Consider the following 21,052-nt stretch of genomic DNA (forward strand, 5'->3'; position numbering starts at 1 on the left):
TCCCATCTGTGTCGTTCACACTCCCTAAAACAATCTTATCCATGCTGGATAGTGACGAAAAAATCGTAATTCTGTCAATTTAGGCTGCAGTGTGAATCTGGCCTAAGAATTACAGAAGGAAGCCATCTGAGGTCAAGCAACGTAATGATTATTATTTTTACCTCTCAGGTATGACATTTACATTGTTCAATGTATGGGGAAAGGCCAAACATATTTTAGGAAACCATCCATTGTTCTCATTTGATAGCAATATGGTCAATAAGGCATGGTCGTTCCGGAAAGAACAGTTGTTGGGCCATCTTTTTCTTTTATTTGTCCCAGGTGCTTGATAACCCACAATACACCATTGTCACAGGCCGTTTAACAAGGTATCTCTAGACAGAGGGTGGAAAAACCAAAACAAAGCACATTTGGGTTGTAGGCAAACAACATCTGGCATGAGACAATTGGACTTCAGGGGCTTTGACACAAGGGTAGTAACATCTTCCCGTGGGTCAAATGAAAGCTACACAATGTTTAATGCATTTGAAATGATGCTGAATCAGTCCTGATATTTCTTGAAAGTTCTTTTACGATCCAGAAGCTCAACGGACAGCAAATGAATGGTTTGTGGTTATTAACATTCGTCAGTGCATGAGGACTTTCTTAGATTCATGTTGTCTTGTTTTTTGGGGCGACAAGACGATCAGGTCAATGGCGGATACCCTTATAATGATGCAAATTGGGCCAGCGATGAGGAAATCATTCATTCCTCTAAACTTTTCTTCATCTTTGCCGCACCTTCCAGCTTGCCCCCTTTCTGCCGCTGTGCTAATTCTGGCTGACGGGGAATCTTCAGGGAAAAGAAATGAGGGTGGCAGGGGAAAACTGTACAGCCACCAAAGAACGTTCGTCAAAATGTGCAAGCTTCACAACTCTTCCCTTCCCAGTAGATACAACTTGTAGCATCAGCTAGATGTGTCCTGGTTTTGAAAGGTAGGCGATGAGTGCCACGACCACTCCCACGTAGACACCGGTGCCAATGGTGATGGAGAGGGCGGCCAGGAACAGAGCACGTCGGGAGGCGATGTTCGCCAGCGGGAAGTCACCTTTGTGCACCGCCTTGGTGGTCTGGAACAAAAAAAATATATAAAATATTTTTTATTGATGTAAGCTGGCTATTGATTCAGCACAAGTGTGGGTGAAAATAGGAGGACACGCCTCTTGACAGTTGAAGCTAGAAGAAGCGAGGCGGCAATTAGTAGAAAAAATGTCAAGGACTGCGGGTTATGCTAATGTGTACCGTCGAATGATAAATGGCAAATTTAACATCATTTGAAAGCTCAGGGACAGGAATTGACAATCTCGTCTAAATATATGAGCAAGCCAGATATACCGACGTTTGACAAGGGTAAACAAATGGAAAATAGGCACAGGAAGCTGGGAAAACGACTATTCATTTATTAGTGGTTCACTATTACTGCTCTTATTGCTCTATTCCTGTTCTTTAGTTGTATCGCCTACCTTATTATTTACTCGATTATGGAATGTAGACTGCTCTGGAAGTGAACAGAATAAGAATTTCATTGTCTGGTATTATTATGCATACGACCATGAAACTCTTGAATCTTAAAAATTTCACATTTAAAACAACATTGGCAAACAAACACCATTAATGTGCTAACCGGAGGGGTTCTCAAACATTTTAAAGTCAGAATTTAGAAAAAAAATTCCCCAAAGACACCCAACAAAACAAAACAAAAAAAATAATTTAAGCCAAATGTAAGTGCACTTTTTTTCACCAACAGATTCAATTTGACAACAGGTACATTTGTTATTTTTCAGCTATACTGAAGTCTACAAAATAAAAATTGCAAACTCCATGCTTCCTTATAAGAAACTGGAGGAATTGCCCCCAAACAGGTTGCTGCCAAATAGTTTGTCAAAAACAGCATTATAAAATAAAATGCAGCTTCAGCTTTGCCAGCTACATCGCCTCGTTAGCAAGCAATTGTCAACACAAAATGCAGTGACAAATAAAAGTATATTAAAATGGTTGAAGATTCAAGAATACTTTCATAATTTAATATAAAAATGTAATATAAAATTAAATAAACAGAAATGTATCCACAGACCCCAATTTGAGAACCACTGCGCAAAAGAATAGCCTCAATATGACAGTGTTAAATCAGTAATACAAGTAGACATATATTATGACAAGACTCACACTCATATATTCTTTATCCTCAATAAAGCACCAACTAATATTATTGCAGTTTACTGAGCAATTTTAATCATATTCTTTATTTTCATCCATATGAATCAATTATACTGCTGCCTGGTGGCCAAATTATGATTTAAAAATATTATTATTTATTTATTTTGTTCTATTTGATTACTATACTGTACTACGTGTTTCCTCTTCTTGAATAGCTTTATGTAAAAAAAAGAAAAGAAAAAACAAAAACACAAAATGTTGACTTCTAACTGTTAACATCAGTAAGCCTGTTGGTTTTTGTTATTGCTAGCCTATCAGCAGTAATCAATATAGTTCTGAATAGTACAGTACATGTAAATATGACAGTAAATGTAAATGAAACTTTTTGGTGCCTTTTCAGGATAAAATGCTAAGCTACGGGATTGCTAACTGCCTGAGTATCGAATGCTAATGTGCAGTAGACTAGGAACATATTTTGCACCCCCACCCGTGTCATGTCATCAATATTTTATCTCTGTTTCAAGTGAATTATGTCATTTATTTTCATCTCTTGTCTTCAGGCTATTGTACGACAACTTGATGGGTGTTCATTTACATAATCACAAGAGAGATATCTGCAGCATCTCTGCGACTCATCAACATCACCAAACAACACGCACTAGTCACACCATTAGTGGCAATAATGGCAGTCAGTTTCACTCGCTAATCAAATGCACAGTGACATATTTTCTCCATAAAGGTTTACGTATTCACCTGTTGCACTTTTTATTTTTTTATTTTTTTACCAGCTAGCTCACGCCTATTGCTCACAGTGCTCAGTGACCTTCCGATGGGACAAAGAAGCGATTGATCTGCCATCCGCAAACCTTATTACGCTCGCTAACTTGTTTGTCTTTTTTGTCCTCGTAGAGAATGCGCTGGCATTCCTCAGTGGAATCTTTTGAGGGTGCGAGCTGTATGCACAATGCACTCAAGACCATGCCATAAATTATGGAATTATGGAATGAAATGTTCCAATTGTGTTGCTGGCTTTCAAAGCCGCGTGTATTCTCACTTTGGCATTGGGAAAAGTGTCTTGTTCACAAAATCCTTGAGACTTTGACAATCAGTTGACAATGATGATCCCAAAATGGCCAAAAGGAACGTGAATAAATGACTTTAGTTACAGTACTGCCACCATCTTATGCAAGGACATCTTTTCAAATTCCAAATGTTCTTGAATCTTGGATAAAGTATCCATCCAAATATTATGGATTTTTCTGGAACATACAGTACTGCGGGGGGCTCGGTGGGGGAGTGGTTAGCACGTCCGCCTCACAATTCAGGACCCTGAGTTAAAATCCACGGTGCTCCGACTTTCCTATGTGGAGTTTGCATGTTCTTCCCGAGCCCGCGTGGGTTCTCTTCGGTCACTCCGGTATACCACTCTCCAAAAACATGCATGGCAGGTGTATTGGACATACTAAATTGTCCTTAGGTGTGATTAGGTGCATGAATGGTTGTGTGCCCTTCAATTGGCTGGGTGTCCCCCGCCTACTGCCCCAAGTCAGCTGGGATAGACACCAGCAAGCCTGTAGCCCTCGTGAGGATAAGCAGCAGGAGTATATACAACTCCTGGATGGGAGTAGATTACAACTCCTGCCCTCATTGGTTGAGGTCGTGCCGGGAGCCAATCACGGGTCTTGCAGAAGAGCTCTTCTCTCTCTTGAAACTTACATACGCCGCTAGTTAGTTGCAAAGGCTGCGCAGCGTTGAGCAGGAGCGTTGTAAATCTCTTACCTAGATTTCTTTTGGAATAAATTAAGATAGGTTGAATATTGTGGTGGGTACCATGTCGCCAAGGAACCATTGCCATCTTGGATCATTTATGATTTGGCTCAGTTGTTGGATTCCTCAACCATCTTGGTTCCCATATTCTTTTGCAACATTACAATTCTTGTTCAAACAAAGCGCCGTAGTCCTAAAAACTTTGAGAACCAATTAAAAATGGTGACCTAGAATATGTACAAATTTTTAGTTTTCTATTTTGTTGGAGGACGGACAATCGTCAGGGTTGGTGATTACAAATGGATTTGATTGACAATCTGAAATCTGTATAGGTTGAAGATTTGAACCTGTAGTGTGGTGACGTGCGCTCGTTTTGAGGTTGACCTCCATTTTCCTTTCATCCCTCAAAACCAATCAGTTTGTTTCATCCTTTAATAATCCCCTCGAGGTTTGAAGATCACTTGAAAGTTGCCTGCAATTTTTGATCTCCAGAGAAAAATCATCAGGGTTCTGGTTTTCACAGAGAGTAGCAGCATTTTGAATGGCATACGCCTAACGATCAAGCTCTACCAGAGTCTACAGAATTAATTTTCTTTTGGCTTAAAACATGAGGGGCAGTGAAGTGTGTTATCAAGCTGAAAAATAAGAAGCTGCCCCCCCCGCCCCCCCTCCCTCACACACCTCCCCTTTCTTCTGGACTGCACCTTGTAGGGTCGAGCGAGAGAGCTGACTAAAACACAGCCATCATTTCGACATAATTATCCCAGAAAGATGGAATTAGCTGCTGACAAGATAAATCACTGTCTTCATCCCAGCTATGACTTAAATGCAATGACTCTTTCATCTTTCATTCACAGTTCCCTGATTCTTTTCCCGTGAATACATACGCCATCTCTTTGTTGTTTGAGTGCTTTTAAGACATTGATGGACCAAATGAGTAAAAGGCATTATTTAGCCACCGGACTAGTGGGGATTTTTTCTTTTTTTTTGAGGCCAGGTTGGTTTGTTGAAAAACTGAATGTCATTGTTTTGTCACCATGGTTTATGGAGCTGATTTTTACCACAAGGTGGGGAACATTCAAATGAAATCTATTGAAAATTTATCACTGGTAAAGATTGCTCTCATGTGATGACTGTTATTTACTATATTGTTAACCTATTTACATAAGCTTCATTCATTATTCACTGCTTAGATGTTCTATTTTTGATGTTTTATGATATCCGTAAATGTCTTATGTTCCAGCCTTGAGTTTTACAAGGCCACATACATGATTGTGTGTTTTTTATGACACACATAAGAATAGTAATTGTATCTGATATTTACATAGTTCTCAAGGAAACCAATGGCACCCAAAAATATTCTAAAAATACTGTAGCTTTTGAGATTAACTTTGATTTCTCATTAAGAGATCCATTTAATCTATTTTTAATCTCACTTAAAGTTTCTGAGAAAACACCATCGTTTTTTTTAATTCCTTTTTTTTCAAATACATTTGTTATGTAGCAGACTGATTTTCAGGCAAAAAACTGTGGCTTCATTCATTTACTTCAACAGATCTTATCACACAGTTGTAATTATTCATCTTCTGTATTTGAGACACTTCCCAAGTGCTGGTTGCAACCTTTCATTTCGACCATTTGGAGCTGGTGCCAGTCAATCACCAAATAAAAAACAAAATATTCTGATTAAAATAAAACATCGTCCATCTGTTCTTCGCTGACATGCTGAAACGTAGGGTATTCTCAAGTTTAGTTTGGCAGAGAGCTATGACTCACTACCATAGCACCTTTCTTGTTATTGTTAGCTGTGGCCACAGTCACAGCTGGATACTTTGCATTGATGTGGTAAGGTTAACTTGAGCTACTTCTGTGGTAAGCAAGCTCCTTACAAAGAATTCACTACCAAATTATCAAAAGGTGCTGTCGGGACATATTTTTAAAGTTACATTTATTGTTGATCAGATAACAACTATCACATGCTTTTACATTTTCACATCCTTTTTTCCATTTTAGGGTTAGGGTTAGGCTCGACCTTTGTTTTCTAATTCGCAACAGTTCAAGAACTACCCCAATGCACAAACAACGGATCTAATAAGCATACAGAATGCATAAAGGTAAAATTTTAAAATGAGATTCACGTTATTTAAAAAAAAAGCACTTTAACTGAGACTAATTAGTTGATCACGATTAATTTGTTCAGCTGACATCCTTATTTAATACCACATAACCTTACCAGATATATAGCGACGTAATTGTGCGACTTCATTTGGGACCGTATAAAAATGACTGTAATGGGAATTGTATCGTTTATGTTAATAATTATTTTACTCCAGCTTCATTCCCCTTGATGGCGTTTTAATATTTGAGCCTGTGATCATTGTAACAGTTGTAAGAGATGATTGTTTTAATTGCACTAGCATGTGTTTGTTAGGCCACATAAAGATTCAATATGTTTCACACACAGCCTTGGCATGCTGTACATCAGTGGTTCTCAACATGAAGTCCGTGGGCCCTCGCGATTCTGTGGCCTGACTGCAGGGGGTCCATGAAATAATTTGGGTTATGAGTAAAAAAAAAAAAAATGTATTTTTGAATTAATTTCAAAAGCATTCATGAAAAAAACAAAGCAGTTCAATAAAAATGTAATAGTTTTTAAATGTATCAAAATGTGATTTTTTTGTTTGTTTTGTTTGTGTCTGCAATTGCTTGCTAACGAGCTGATGAAACGAGCAAAGTGGCGTTTTATTTTATAATGCAACCAAATAGTGGGTAGCAACATTTTGGGGGGAAATTGACCTGGTTTGTTATAAGGAGGCGTGCAATTTGCAATTTTTATTTTTTGAACTTCAGTTTAGCTGAAAAGTAACAAATATACATGTCAAATTGAATATGTTGCTGAAAAAAAGGGCACTTATGTTTGACTAAAATGATTTTTTTTGTTTGTTTTGTTTCTGTCATTATTTGTAATGGGGTCCTTCGAAAATTTGTTTTCTAAAAGGTCCCTGACTCCAAGAAAAGTACCATATTTTTCGGACTACAAGCCGCACCGGTATATAGGCCGCAGCAGCAAAATATGAGCAAAAAAATGATTTTTGTCAGGGACAATCCGCATTGGACTATAAGCCGCAGGTAATAAAATGAGATATTTCTGCAAAAAGATGGTACGTGGAAGTTTATTTATATATATATATATATATATATATATATATATATATATATATATATATATATATATATATATCAACAACATCCTCTCTTTAACATATTGAACATGCCTGCATGTTTAGAATGTATAGAAAATGGATGGATATCTGGTAGTTAAGTAGCAGTTCAAAACCTAAATCAATACTTCAATAGCATCTTTTTTTATCTCACTTTGTATGTGAGATTATTTTAGTGAACATTAAAGCAGATTGCACATAATTCATATGTACAATGATAAATACATAACTAAAGTCATATACTGTGTACTGTATATAAAATTTACATGCTACAAATTTACCACAAATGTATACATTCTCTTATTATTATTAATTTAGACATTTTTTTAAATAAAATATGTTTAAAACTCTTTTAGAGCACAGCAGTTGATTCACATCTTTTCAGTTCTATTTCATAGTTGCTCCAAAAATTGAAACCTCAAACAGAGACACACATTTGCTTGCTGATGGCTAGGAAAAATATAAAAAATAAAAAAACCACAGATGAGCCGCACTGGACTATATGCCGCAGGGTTCAAATCATGAGGAAAATATTGAGGCTTATAGTCCGAAAAATACGGTACTCAGAAAAGATGGTGATGAGCAGAAAAATGTTAATACATTTTCAAGGGTTTGTGTTCATTTCAAGGAATATACAGTCTCCTCTGGAAGTAGTAATAATAATGTGTTGTGTACACTATGCGTGTGTTTTTATGTGTGTGCATATATGCGGATTTGCGCTCTCACCCCCTGCGAGAAGTAAAACGCCGCAATTCCCAAAGGCCAGAAGCAGCAGAGCATTGAGAAGATGGCCAAGCCCAGGTGATCCCGTGGAGGCACCACGATGAAATTGTCCTCACTCTCGCTGTCACTGGAGCAGTCGGTCTGCACAAGGCACAAGAAATACTTTGTGAATATTATTCAATATTTTTAAATTTGAAATGATTATGAAACAGGACTTTGGGAAACCTTTTTTTCAATATCTGTTTATTACCGTAAAAATAAAAGTTGTCTTCGTCTATAAGTCATCACCCCTTTTTTGTACTTCAATTAGGGTGAAAAAAAAAAACGCAATTATGTCTACCCTTGACTTTAGTGGTTACATAGATCACAGCAGTCCAATAATAACTCAGTGTGTTTGATTTGATGTTTTATTTGCCTGCTGTCAAGACATCACTGCACTATATAGCACAATATGTTTTCTGTAATTTATATTGTTTCTGTGTCTGGTACATGCAGCATCCACTTCAACCTGTGGGCCTGGAAGGGGGCTCCTCCCACCTGTGTTCCCTTCTGGAGGTTTCTGATTTTCCCCAAATTGGGGTTTTTGAGTTTTTCCTTCCCCTTCTGGGAGCTTTGACAGGGGATGCTGTTGTGTACCTTATACTGAAAAGATGTCTCTGCACAACCTCTTTTCATCTGTGAAGCCCTTTGAGACTTCGGTGATTTAGGGCTATATAAATAAAATTTGATTGATTGATTGATTAAAATGACAAAATTACGGTACTTTTTGATGCATTTCTTCATTGTATATCGAATAAAATACTGTTTCGGTTATGGGGGTGGGGGCAAAACGAGACACGTGCGAGGCAATGTAAATGCTGAAACTATTATTGCATTAATTAAAGGATTTTAAGTTTCAATACTTTATTTTTTTAACACAGCTGAATATGAATTTGTCGAAAAGCCCTTAAATTCATCATCACTATCTGACACGCCAAAAAGCTCCTCCCAGTATCCTCGTTGCTCTTCCATGAGTAGTCATCTTCGAACCTTTCAAATTTGTTTGAAATGGAGGTCTTCGGAAATACAGTAATTTGCAGATCATCTTACTTGAGATATTTTCTCGAGCTTCTTTTACCCAAAGTGCACTTGTAAGATCACAGCGTAGGTTGCCCCTCACTGTTTCTCCCCCCACCTGCCAACATCCATGCAAGCTTGCTCAAGCATGCGTCAAAGTACGTCGAAAAAATTAAGCCACGTTTTTGACAACAGAGGCAATTCAGTGGCGCTTGATAAAAGTGCATTTTTGCGATGTTGTGTGCAAATGCTCTAAAACGGATGCATACTTTACCAAGTTAGAGGTACAGTATATACAGTATAATTATTTTAAGCCTTGTAAATGACATGATATTCCTTATTTCACATTCAAATATTATTCAAACACAGTGGAAAAAAAATAGTCTGTTTTGAGTTATGTGGTTAGAAGTGGACCCCCCTAATATGGGCATTGAAAAATCTCATACTTCCTTGCTCATTCACACTCCAACTCAGCTGTTATATAGATTTCCTGTCACCACCCGTTCGCATGGAGAGCTACCTTTTATGTGTGATGGGCTATGTATGACCCAGTGAATCTCAACCTTTTTTTCAATGGACCTGCTGTGGAGATTTTTTTCATCCAAGCATTCTTTGTTTAACCAAAGCAAAGCGATTAGATTGAATAAAAAAACTAAAAGCAGAGTGCTGTGCTTCGATTTCAGATTTTTTTTTAAACTTCTGAACTATATTTGTTGTGGTATATCTAAACGTAATTTACTCAGATACTCCAGTAACTAAATTGTATAACTTCATCTGTTTTAGTTCTGGTTTATTTGGCAGCAATTTATGCCACTAATGAATGTGCATCCATATAAAGCTTGAGAAAAAAAAAGGCACAAGATATTTTACAAACCCTAACATAGTTTTGCAAAAAATTGCTTCATGTTTCAATTAATTTGCTCTTAATTTACTTAATTTTCAAATCTCATTTGAGTCATTGGATTTTGTATTATTTCAGGGGATAACAGTATTAAAAAAAATATGTATATATATATATATATATACAAATGAGATAGTCTAACATCTCAGGCTAACATGCACATGTCAATACTGTTCCTTGGATTTTAGAGGCTATATAAGATTTTAAATGGGTTTCCATGGATATCAGCAAACCTAATGCAATGACAGAAACAATATGTTTTTAAATTAAGAGCAAATTAATTGAAACAAGAAAATAATTACAGTGCTACCTTGATGAATGTGCCTGCTGCCAATGCTGTGTTGTTGTTTTTTTTAAGCACTACTGATACAGAACAATTTTAATTCACGAGTCAAGATTATACTATTGAATTGAATTTTCTGGGTTTTTTTTTAGCTTCTGCTAATTTACGCGATGTTGAGAGGGTTAGAGGATCTCATGATATAAACCAGTGCAATAGATTCTGTTACTATGACGACTGGCGATGACGGCTACTTGTTTGAAGCTAGCAGAATGGCTTCAGATTTTATCTCAATGGTATTCCAACATTGTTCGTTGCTTTAAAAATCATGAATCTTCACACAGCATAGCTTCCAGGTCAGGGGCAGAGAAACTGTGTGTGTGCAATATTATTAATAAATTAGCACCCCACCGTTACATCACAGTGCTAAATGTCAATGAAAAGGTCAATTTGCATTTCATTTCCTGTTTAAATATGCTGAAAATGCAACGTTATTCGGATTTGTAATCCGATTTATGATTAGACTCGCACAGAATCTAGGTCAAATTTTTACAGTATTGTAAATATTGTCTCATCTCAAAAACTGTAAATTGAGCTCCTCCTATCTCTCTTGACAATTTTGTCAACTTAAACCTTCAAAAAAAGCCTGGAGTCAAGATTGCAACTGAAATTACAGCGATATATATATATATATATATATATATATATATATATATATATATATATATATATATATATATATATATATATATATATATAGTGCTTAAAAAACAACAACACAGCATTGGCAGCAGGCACATTCATCAAGGTAGCACTGTAATTATCTTTTTTTGAACGAATTACAATTTAAATAAACAAAAAGTGCATTAGGAACACCTCGTTATACTATCTTACTCGTTTAATTATTGTGTCGTACATCCGTGTCGGTACACTACTATTTAGCTGTCGGCTGAATAAACGCTGGCTCAATTCATTGTTTAAGCTTTTGTTTCACGTTCCTTTGTGCCGGATAACAAGTGCGCTCATCAGCTCGCACACTTTATGAGGGTGCGATCGCTGACGAGGCTCTGAATCCTTGTCAGAAGGAAACATGGTAACAAGCTACCCAAGTTGAAGTGGGAGTGGAAAGAATATGCATTCAGACAATGGGAAAGGAAGACGAATATGAAGGCGCATATTCATAGACTTTGTGTCTCGCTCCATTAGTTTCTCATTCGTTTTGGGGCAAGGCGATGCCGACTTTTTGTCAGCCCAATGACAAAAGATGTTATGCTTGGATGTACACTTTGAATGAAGCTCTTGGCGGAATGATTTTGCACGTCAGTCTATTTTTTCTTAACTGGCGCTCCACATATATTAATACACTTTTGCATCAATAACGTTCTTGGCTACAAAGCCAAGATGTGTTGCGTAATGAAAAGACATCAGAGATTAAGGCCACATTAAGCTGCAGCGCGCACCCATCATCCCATTTGAAGGATGAGCCAGCACAAGGATGGAACATGAGAAATAAATGAGGGGAAAAACAATTTTAATGATGTATTTTTATACTCAAAGAGAATTCTGAACCACGACGGCGTGTAGCATCCTTTGGATTTCTTTTATTTGAGCAATATGAGGCAATGTAATCTCTTTTTTACTTTTAGTTGTCGCATGTTCTCTGTGGTGTGTCTAATAAATGTGAACATTTTTTTCATGTCCTTTCACCACAGAGGGAATTCACTTCAAGGTAAAACCTCAAACAAATGTAATTCTGGTTATTGTAAACATATGGAAGAATCTTCAGGACCCCTTCTCACCATAGTTTGACAGCACACCAGTAACCAGAGGTGGTAACTTTGTCAGTCCTGACGGACTGTCCGTCAGCCCATCGCCTACCAACGCCCGTTTTGTCAACGGACTGACGAATGGCAGGAATGCTAAAAAACAGCGGATTAAGAATGCCGGAAGTGCAATTTTCATCCATTGTTGTAATCGTCAGGATAGACATTCCGTCAGATGTCAGCCCTTTTTGCTTACTGAAGTATAAATCTGCTCACTTGTATGTTTGTCTGCTATATTTCCACATCTTTGCAGGGCAAACTGCTGTCAGTCGACAATCAATGTGACAATAGTTACCGTATTTTACGCACTATAAGGCGCACCCTCAATTAATGACATATTTTAAAACTATTTCCATATAGAAGGCGCACCGGATTATAAGGCGCACCCTCAATTATTGACATATTTTAAAACGTTTTCAATCACAATATAGTAATACTCAAAGTAATAGCAATATTAACTCAAATAATAACTCTCAATAGCATAATAACTCAATGTCAATATGACCAACCTTGTTCAATTTTAAACACACAAAAGAAACAGGTAAAGCTTACTTTATCAGTTCATTTCCCATCTACGAATCCCAATCTCAATATTAATCCATATATAAGGCTCATCTGATTATAAGGCGCACCATCAGCTTTTTAAAAAAATAAGGCTTTTAGGTGCGCTTTATAGTTACGGTGCTTTACAGTGCTAATGAGCAGACGAAAAATGTTTCAATCAACTGTGTCATTCACCGCTCTAACGCAGCTGACTACCGGCGAATTCTTTGTAGTTGCTCCCTTTCTTAGTCGTGCTTTCATGAATGAAAATGCATACTGTATTACAGTACACAATCTCGCTGACCAAAAGTTAAAAGTAATGTTTTAAATTAAGTGTTAAGAATTTTTTTTCCGTTATTTTGCAATTTAAATATGTTTTACATAAATAAATTTCTTGCTGGTAAGAGTATTCTGGATACCAATATTCTGGTATTCCGGCTGAACAAATTTACATGCATTCTTGGATTGGCTCTTGGCCAGGAAATGCAAGATAGAAGTTTTTTTTTTTAATTCAAAGCAATACTTTGTTTTATTTGTAGTGTAGGTGACAAATGAAATTTAGACAAATTTGAATGTAAATCTTCATCTACAAAAGTTGGCTGAGCACTTATAAATGAGAACAGATATCCAGCATTTTGGGGGGGGCAACAGAAGTTGTTGACGTAACTTGACGTATTGACGATGACTATTTTCAGCGTGAAAAAAAAAAGGCGAACTGACGATGAGTTAAGGGGGCAGGGCACTGACAACTGACGAATTTCGTACCAGCAAAAAAAAAAAAAAAAATTGTAAGGTGCCCACATCTGCTATTAACTGAAGATAGTTCATTCCATTTTGCCTCCATTGCTTCGAAACGCAGTCTCTATACAAACACTGCACTCGTTTTTCTCATTGAAGTCAAAGTCATCAAGTATTTGTCTGCTAGTTGAGACTTTTTTTTCTCCCCCTTATAATCATGGAAAACAAGAAGCCTCAATTTCTCCAAGATGCCCGTCTTGCTGTGAGCCACTTAGTATTCAAAGCTTTATTGTCCTCAACTGTGTGACCGCCTTTGCGTAGCCGTCCATACTTGGTGGGAGGGAAAGCATTTAATTGTAATAGCACGGCCCGCTTCCTTGATTGATGTCGGGATTAGCGCGTGGGCGGTCAAGTTTTGCCCACCTGCCCCACTAATGGTCGCACAGACGCCGAATTAATGGACTCCCAAAATAGAGCTGAGGAGAAGGAAGAAAGCGTGTTATTACTAAAAAGTGATTGGAGCAAGCAAAAAAAAAAGGGCTCTGCAACCGCAAATTGGGACTTCCTGTCGAGGAAAGCAAATGTCTACAAATAACCTCAGATCTAACAGTGCTATCATAAACTCATCAAATCACATTTGTGTATTTGCAATGCTAAAAATAAGCACACTAAACAGTAGATATACAGATGCCTGATGCAATTACTAAAACAATGAGGTCATCAAGTGTAACAGCTCATTCCCTATCATTGACTGCTTCAGATCAGTTGGGTCCGTGGACTTCCAGGGCTAGTTGGTCTGACTGTAGGGCATAGGTGTCAAACTCAAAGCCCGGGGGCCAGATCTGGCCCGCCACATTAATTTATGTGGCCCGCGAAATCCTGAGCAAACTTAAAATTTCTGGTTAAAATACTAAATTTGCAAGTTGTCCTCAACATTTCAAAATTTGGGTGTAAAAATAACAAGCATTTTTGTTCCCAGTCTCTCTTTTGAACAGTTTTTACCGGGCTCTTATTTCAAAACTAGTTAGAAGTGTGACAAACACACCTAAAATTGATTTGATTTCACAATTATACCGGCCCTCTGACAAAAATTATAACTACAATCCGGCCCTCGATAAATATGAGTTAGACATCCCTGCAGTAGGGGGTCTGTGAAATAATTTAAATTATGAATAGAAAGTATATATTTGTCTTCATTTCGTTTTATTTTATATTCAATTGTGAATGTATTAATGACTCATCAATTAAGCAATCAATTCAACCAATTTAATATATTTTTAAAAATGTAATAATTAGTTACAACCTTTGGGGCAAATTGACCCAGATTATTATAAGGAGGCGCGCAATCTGCAATTTTTATTTTGTTAACTTCAGTATGGCTGAAAAGTAACAAATACTGTATACTTGTCAAATTGAATATTCTGGTGAATAAAAAGGGCACTTATGTTTGACTTCAATGTTTTTTTTTTTTTGTTTGTTTTGTTTTGTATTCTGCAAACATTTGCAACGGAGGTCCTTGGTCCATCATCAAGGACAGGACACACCCACAAAACGTCCTGTTTGAAAGTGAGGGATGCCGCGAACCTCACTTTGAAAACCACTGGCTTAGACAAACCTTTAACTTGTACAAATGCTGTAAGAAAATAGCTAACAGTAATTAAAAATGTGTTTGTATTGCCTCTTCTTTTTGTCAATGTTATAACGGATACAGTTTTAGGTATACACTTTTTATCGATGCTTATCTTATAATTGTCAATGTGGCAATTGGGGGGAAATGTTTTCTCTTTCGGTGTTGGCCAGATGTTGAACCGACGATCGGAACAATGAGCAGGCGGCTGAGAAGGCTCTGGTTGGAGAAATCACTCAGGGCGTAAATCCTGTCAACGTGAGGCAATTGTCTGACAGGTAACAAAGAGCTAATGGATGCTTTCACAATCCTCCTGAGACAGCCCTGCCTGTACCCCCCGTCGACTATAATGTTCCTCCTTTCTTTTCTGCATACACTGAGCTGTCTTTTCCAAACGCGTTGCATGCTGCAGATCAGCAAGAGTATAAAACTGTAAAGCTTTTACGGTGTTGTAAGGATCAAAATTTAAGGATCGTTTGGCCATATCATTAGTCTTTTTAATTAATTGACTTCTGAAGGTCAAAAAATCCTCTGCAACAAATCACATCAAGTTGTATGTCAAACTAAAGGGCACAGTGTCAGTGTTCTATATTTTTTCACTGGGACCTTTTACAATCAATCTTCGAATTTTATGTTAGGTCTCCAAGCCTCTGCTAGACCACAGATTTATCAGTGATACGTTTTGAATGGATTTTTATGGCATAAAGATGAGTCCGAATTTAAAGATGCTCATCGTTTAGTGCCTCTTTATTGGGAAGGACTGAGGCATAGAGGAAGGCAAACAGCATAAAAATGAAGACACATTTTCCTATGTATGCGTCGCTGTAATAGCAAGGCACAAACCTAAATTATGTTAAAACAGCATTTTTTTTTAAGTTTACCCTTTCCGAAACAACAAGCAAATTTCTTTTAGCTGCTCTAAGATGTGAACCATTGCCAATGTAAATGAGTTGTGCTCGTTAAGTTTCATTGTATTGAATTACTGTATATGGTTGAGTTGAACATTTTACATCTTAGTTCACCACTAGTTGGCATTAAATTCTACAGCCTGACACTTTAATTCTTTCACTCAACAGATGATGTATCATAGGTGTCAAACTTAAGGCCCGGCTCCAAATCCGGCCTGCCATATCATTCTATGTGTCCGGGAAATGCTGATTTGACTTTTAGAAATTTGTGGGGGGGACAAGCATTTTTTTTTTTTTTTGGTCACCAATGTCTCTGTTGCTTATACTGGCTTCTGATTTCAAAACTAGTTAGAAGTGCGATAAACACTTCTAAAATGTATTTGTTTTCACAGTCATACCGGCCCTCTGACAGAAATTATAACTACAATGTACCCCGTGATAAAAATGAGTTTGACACCCTTTTATTACATGATCTAGCTTCTGGCGTTCTTCAAATAAATATGCCTAGAGATGTAACAATGAATGTTGATTCAAGTTTCCATAAATCAAACACAGCACAGCACTCTGATGTACGTTCTTTTTTTTCATTCATGCTTTGGGTTGTTTAGGGACTGCTTGCCTGTAAAAATATTTCAAACAAGGCACAACATTGAGGAAAGGTTGGGAAATATCACATCTAGTCTAACAAAAACATGGGTGAGCCACAATAATTACTTTATAACTGGTGATGTAATGTGTTAAAGACGTTGATGTTTAGCACCACAAAATTGTGTCTGCAGGCACAACAGCATGAATGAAAAGGCATAGACAAATGCAAATGCAATTAAAGTCCCCAACTGACACAAGGACTGGATTTGAAATTGTTTTAACGCAAAAGTTGTCGTTCGAAATTACGCAAATGCACCCGCCAGAGTAGAAACGAAAGAAACTAACGACTTTGCAGCCAACAGCAATTCAATTACTTGTCGAAATGAAAGAGCAACGTTAATGAGAATCTGCCATGCAAGATGATTTAGCAATTGATTAAATATGCAGCCGAGTCGAAATTTTAGCACACCCTGTGTGCGGCGCGTCCTCATGAGAAGTGACAGCGCTCTTTCAACACTGTTTGAAAAATGACCACGAGGAGTCGACGGCCCTTAAGGGCTTCACAAACGATGCCCCGCGTTCCTCATTTTCAAGATTCAAGAGTATTATTGTCTTATTCATAGTAATACCACTTGATGAAATTCTTATTCTGTTCACTTCCCCAAGCAGACTACAGTCCATAATCGAGCAAATAATAAGGTAGGCAATAAAACAAAAACAGAAAAGCAGTAATAGAGCAATAAGGGCAGTAGTAGTGATTCACTAATCAATAAATAGCATATTACGCAGTAGATTGAGTAAAAAGGCTGCATACATATCAGGAAGATGCCAAATATAGTGTATATAGCAGCTTTCCTGCACTATGCAGGGTTGTAAGGTGCATTTGTGCCTGTGGTAAAATGATTGGTGATGAGGCAAATTAGTGCGTGAGGGATTTGTTCAGGATCTCTTTTGCATAACATGCACTTGCAGGTGGTCCACCCTTGTCCCGACATCCACGCACGGCCTTCTGCATGGCCACATCTGTTCCAGATGGTTAATTTATGCCGTCGCTGGAGCCCAAGGCCTCAGAGGTGACCAGGGTGCTTGTCTTAAGACTTAATAATTCCAAGGCGCTGTGACAGGCCACTTCCCAAAGGGGAGTGGCTTCAGTACGCCACTAATAAAAGTCCTTGAGACGAGGATAAGAGCTTGGTCGTGATGTACGAGGCATGCTTGCGCATTCATTGCGACTCGTATTCGCAGGCGGAAAATTCTCAATAGTGCATAGGAACTTATTAGGTAAGGGACAGGAAGTGGAACTTCCTTGAGAATTAGCTACACCCTGTAAACAAATACAGTAACTTGTAGTTTCTACCTGGTGGATTTTACTGACTGATACAGTATGTTACTGCAGTAAAGGAACTCCTCAGAGTTGATGTTATAAATGACATGGGCCACTGAACTTAATGTTTTTTTTTGTTTCATAATTATGGCCTTGAAGTTGTTTTCATATTTAAGTTTATTTTGTTGTGAGGGATATCCAAAACTACTTTTTTTTTTCCAGACTGATTCACAAACAAGTACTATCGAAGTACTAATAGTATACAAAAAAATTGATAGCTAAATTTTCGCTTCACCCCTGGGTGTCCGGGAATTTTTCACTTAACTGGCCTGATTATCACCAAACTTGGGCTGACATTGAAAGGTTCATCAAGTCATTAAATATGAATATATTTTTACTTTTCAATCCCTATATATATATATATATATATATATATATATATATACTCCAAGGCTGTTTTGTTTTGAAGAATTTTCGTTTCGTTAACATTTTTTTTTCTTTTTTGGGGGGGGTATGTAAATTAAGTGTAAAAATGCAATAATAGCAAAATAACTACGCTGTATTTATATATTTATGAAATCAAAATGGGAATAAGTTATTGAAAGGCTTGCAAATGTCATAAGTTGGCCGCTCGTGTCTAGTACCGCTAGCTGGGGTGTCAACACCAACATTTCTATCACACTCTATTCAAAAGCTGCCATTGAAAGGATTAATGTAAAATTGGGGGAAATTCATGATAAAAAAAACAGGTGCTAGGTATGTCCAAAAATGACAATATTTCCAGTTTTTAATGGCAGTAAATGAGCCTGACATGGGCCAACCTCGAGGGTGTATCTCTCAACCTCCCGTTTATTTTTGAAAACTTAAAAATAAACAATAATAAAGTTAGTTAGCAGTTAAAGTATGCTACCGAACACAATAGGTACAACTAGTTGTTTTTTTAGTAGAAAAAACAACTAAAATAATAAAAACAGTAATAAAAAACTAAATACACAAGAAACACAAAGTTGCATTTGAAAAGGTCAAGCAAGGACTGTATCTAATCTAAGCAGTCTATGTAACATTGTATGTTTGCACTATGTATTATTGCTGCAGCGTTGTATGCTATAACTAAATATTAGCTAGGTATAAGCATTTGTATATTGACTCACTGTTTTAGTTCATGTTATACATGTTTTCTCAATGTTGACATCAGACGCTCTTAGCTGATTTTACTACGTCTAGTCATGAACTCAGGTTTTGCATGGCATTTCATATTTTCTTCTATGATGCTACATTTTTGCATCTGTCTTTCTCTCGTCCTATCTTCTGCTGTCTTAAATAACTCAAACGCCTCAATTTGGCTTCACTGTTTTTTCCAATGACAGGAAAAACGCTTTTGACTTTGATTCTGCAGGCGGATATCTGCTCAATTTGGGATCTTATAATGATAAGCACCAACAGAGCAGTCTGTTCTGGAAACAAAAAGAAAAATGACGCCGCCGAGTTCAACATACAAGTAAAAATGGTCATGCTACTCCAGGATATCTAAGAAATGGAAAAAAATATGTGTCTTGAAAGTATCAAAGCTAGCTTGATGCCAATGAGTTACATTAAAAAAAAGGACATGGTTGTGAAACCTGCCGTGTTTGAATAATTTTCCTGCAAGATGTAATCAACAACCCCCTCTCGTCCACAGTCAAAAACAAAAAGCATCAAAAACAAATCCAGGCAACAAACACATTTCTCGTTGAGAGATCAGAGCACAGTGATTGTAGCGGCCCAAATGACTGAGTCGACTAACTGTAATTTGCGAAAATGTGATTAGACACTGCCTATCGCCAGTAATATGGGGGATATAATTAGCTGCATTTGGTGGCGTCAAAAGAGCCGAGGCCTGCGGGGAATTTTGCTCTCCGCTGATTGCAAAAGCAACCATATCAGCTTGTAAATTAAACATTTAGATGCGCCGCAACCTGACGCCACGCATGATTTGTTGCGCCCGTCCATCTGGGATGAAGCTGATAGCAACTGTTTGCAAAAGGCCAGATTTCACAGGGGATTGTCCGCCACGTCCAAATCAGATCAATGAATGACGTAAAATTCAAATCAGAAGGTATTCGAGTGGTTTTATATTACATGATTAGGATTTGGGAACCAAACAGGGAATTTAAAAAAAAAAAAAGATAACCAATCACCGAATCATTCAGAAGACGCACCAAGCTATTTAAACAACTTTTTTAAATTTACTGTACAGTCAATCACAGCTATTCACAGAGATTGAGACCAGCTCGGCCTTGAGTAGTAAAAATCTGCGCTTAATGTTGAAATGATAAAGTGTTGAAAATCACTTGGTAACCATCACAATGCAATGCTAAGGGTTGGACAAGCTTAATTTTTTGAGGGTCTCCAGAAAAAGAAATGATGGGGGTATGAGGATTCCACCCTGTTCTGCTCACGGTAATATTTGTTGAAGAATGTTTTTGAAGTGTTGCAGTTTGTGTGTGCTGTTTCACGCTAGCTGTGGAGTTGTTGATCCTGCAAACGCACACATTTGCTTTGTGCAGTCTGCATCAGTTGTTTATTTTGGAGTCGCAGTCAGGAAGTTGCCATGTGTGAGGGTAGCATATAGAGCGTGCTTATTCAGAACATGCTGCAGCTAACCTACCTCCAGCCGGGACATCGCGTTTGTGTTGTTGTTTCCTTGCTCCTTCAAAAGCAATAGTTGTAAGTCTTGTGTTTTAAGTGTTATAGACATTGTTTCTATTAAGTGCCATTGCATACTTATGCTAATGGTTCATTAGCATATAAAAAGATAACAAATGTACTTCTTTAGCATCGCTAATCGCTAGCTAATGTTAGCATCTACAGTATGCATATTCCTTTCCACACAAGTTTTTTTTAGTAATGGCTAATGATTTTATTTTTATTTTCAGTTTCGTGCTTCATGTTTTCATGAAGGTATTCCGCTTAATTGCAATAAAGGATCAAGGCGCTCAGCTAATTAGCTCATGCAACATAGAGTTTGGCTTGAAGTTTACCAACCTTAAAGGGACAGTGTGTAAGATTTAGAACGTTTTTCATTAAAAAGGAATAAATTAAATTTCCAAAACTTGGAAATTAATGTGTTCTTATAAACCTAAAGTATGTTTTAAATATAACCAGAGGTCTAGTTATTATTAAATTATATTACATGGGGGTTGGCACATCCCTGGAGGCGGCCATGTTTGTTATAGATTCAAAGAGTCAAAGAAATGTATTGTCACACGTATAGGAAACCACACAGTGAAATTCTTACTCCGTCCATCAGCAGCACCTCCTGCTGTCCGTAATGAAAAATGGTTTAAATCTTACACACTGTCCCTTTAACATACTTG

General features: G+C 37.4%; 1 protein-coding gene across 1 annotated transcript in view; it reads right to left on the minus strand.

The window, feature by feature from the left end:
* Positions 1-287: 287 nt before the first annotated feature.
* Positions 288-21,052, minus strand: part of syndig1l (synapse differentiation inducing 1-like) — a 40,093-nt gene continuing 19,328 nt past the window's right edge. Inside the window, exons 3-4 of the mRNA XM_088402707.1 lie at positions 7,912-8,049; positions 288-1,110 (exon numbers count right to left, since the gene is read on the minus strand). Of these exons, the coding sequence (XP_088258833.1) occupies positions 952-1,110; positions 7,912-8,049 (297 nt within the window). The 3' untranslated portion in view covers positions 288-951. The remainder of the gene's footprint in view (positions 1,111-7,911; positions 8,050-21,052) is intronic.

Source organism: Hippichthys cyanospilos, chromosome 20, assembly GCF_059441005.1.
Source record: "Hippichthys cyanospilos isolate Australia breed blue-spotted pipefish chromosome 20, RoL_Hcya_1.0, whole genome shotgun sequence".
In the NCBI taxonomy this organism is placed as follows: domain Eukaryota; kingdom Metazoa; phylum Chordata; class Actinopteri; order Syngnathiformes; family Syngnathidae; genus Hippichthys; species Hippichthys cyanospilos.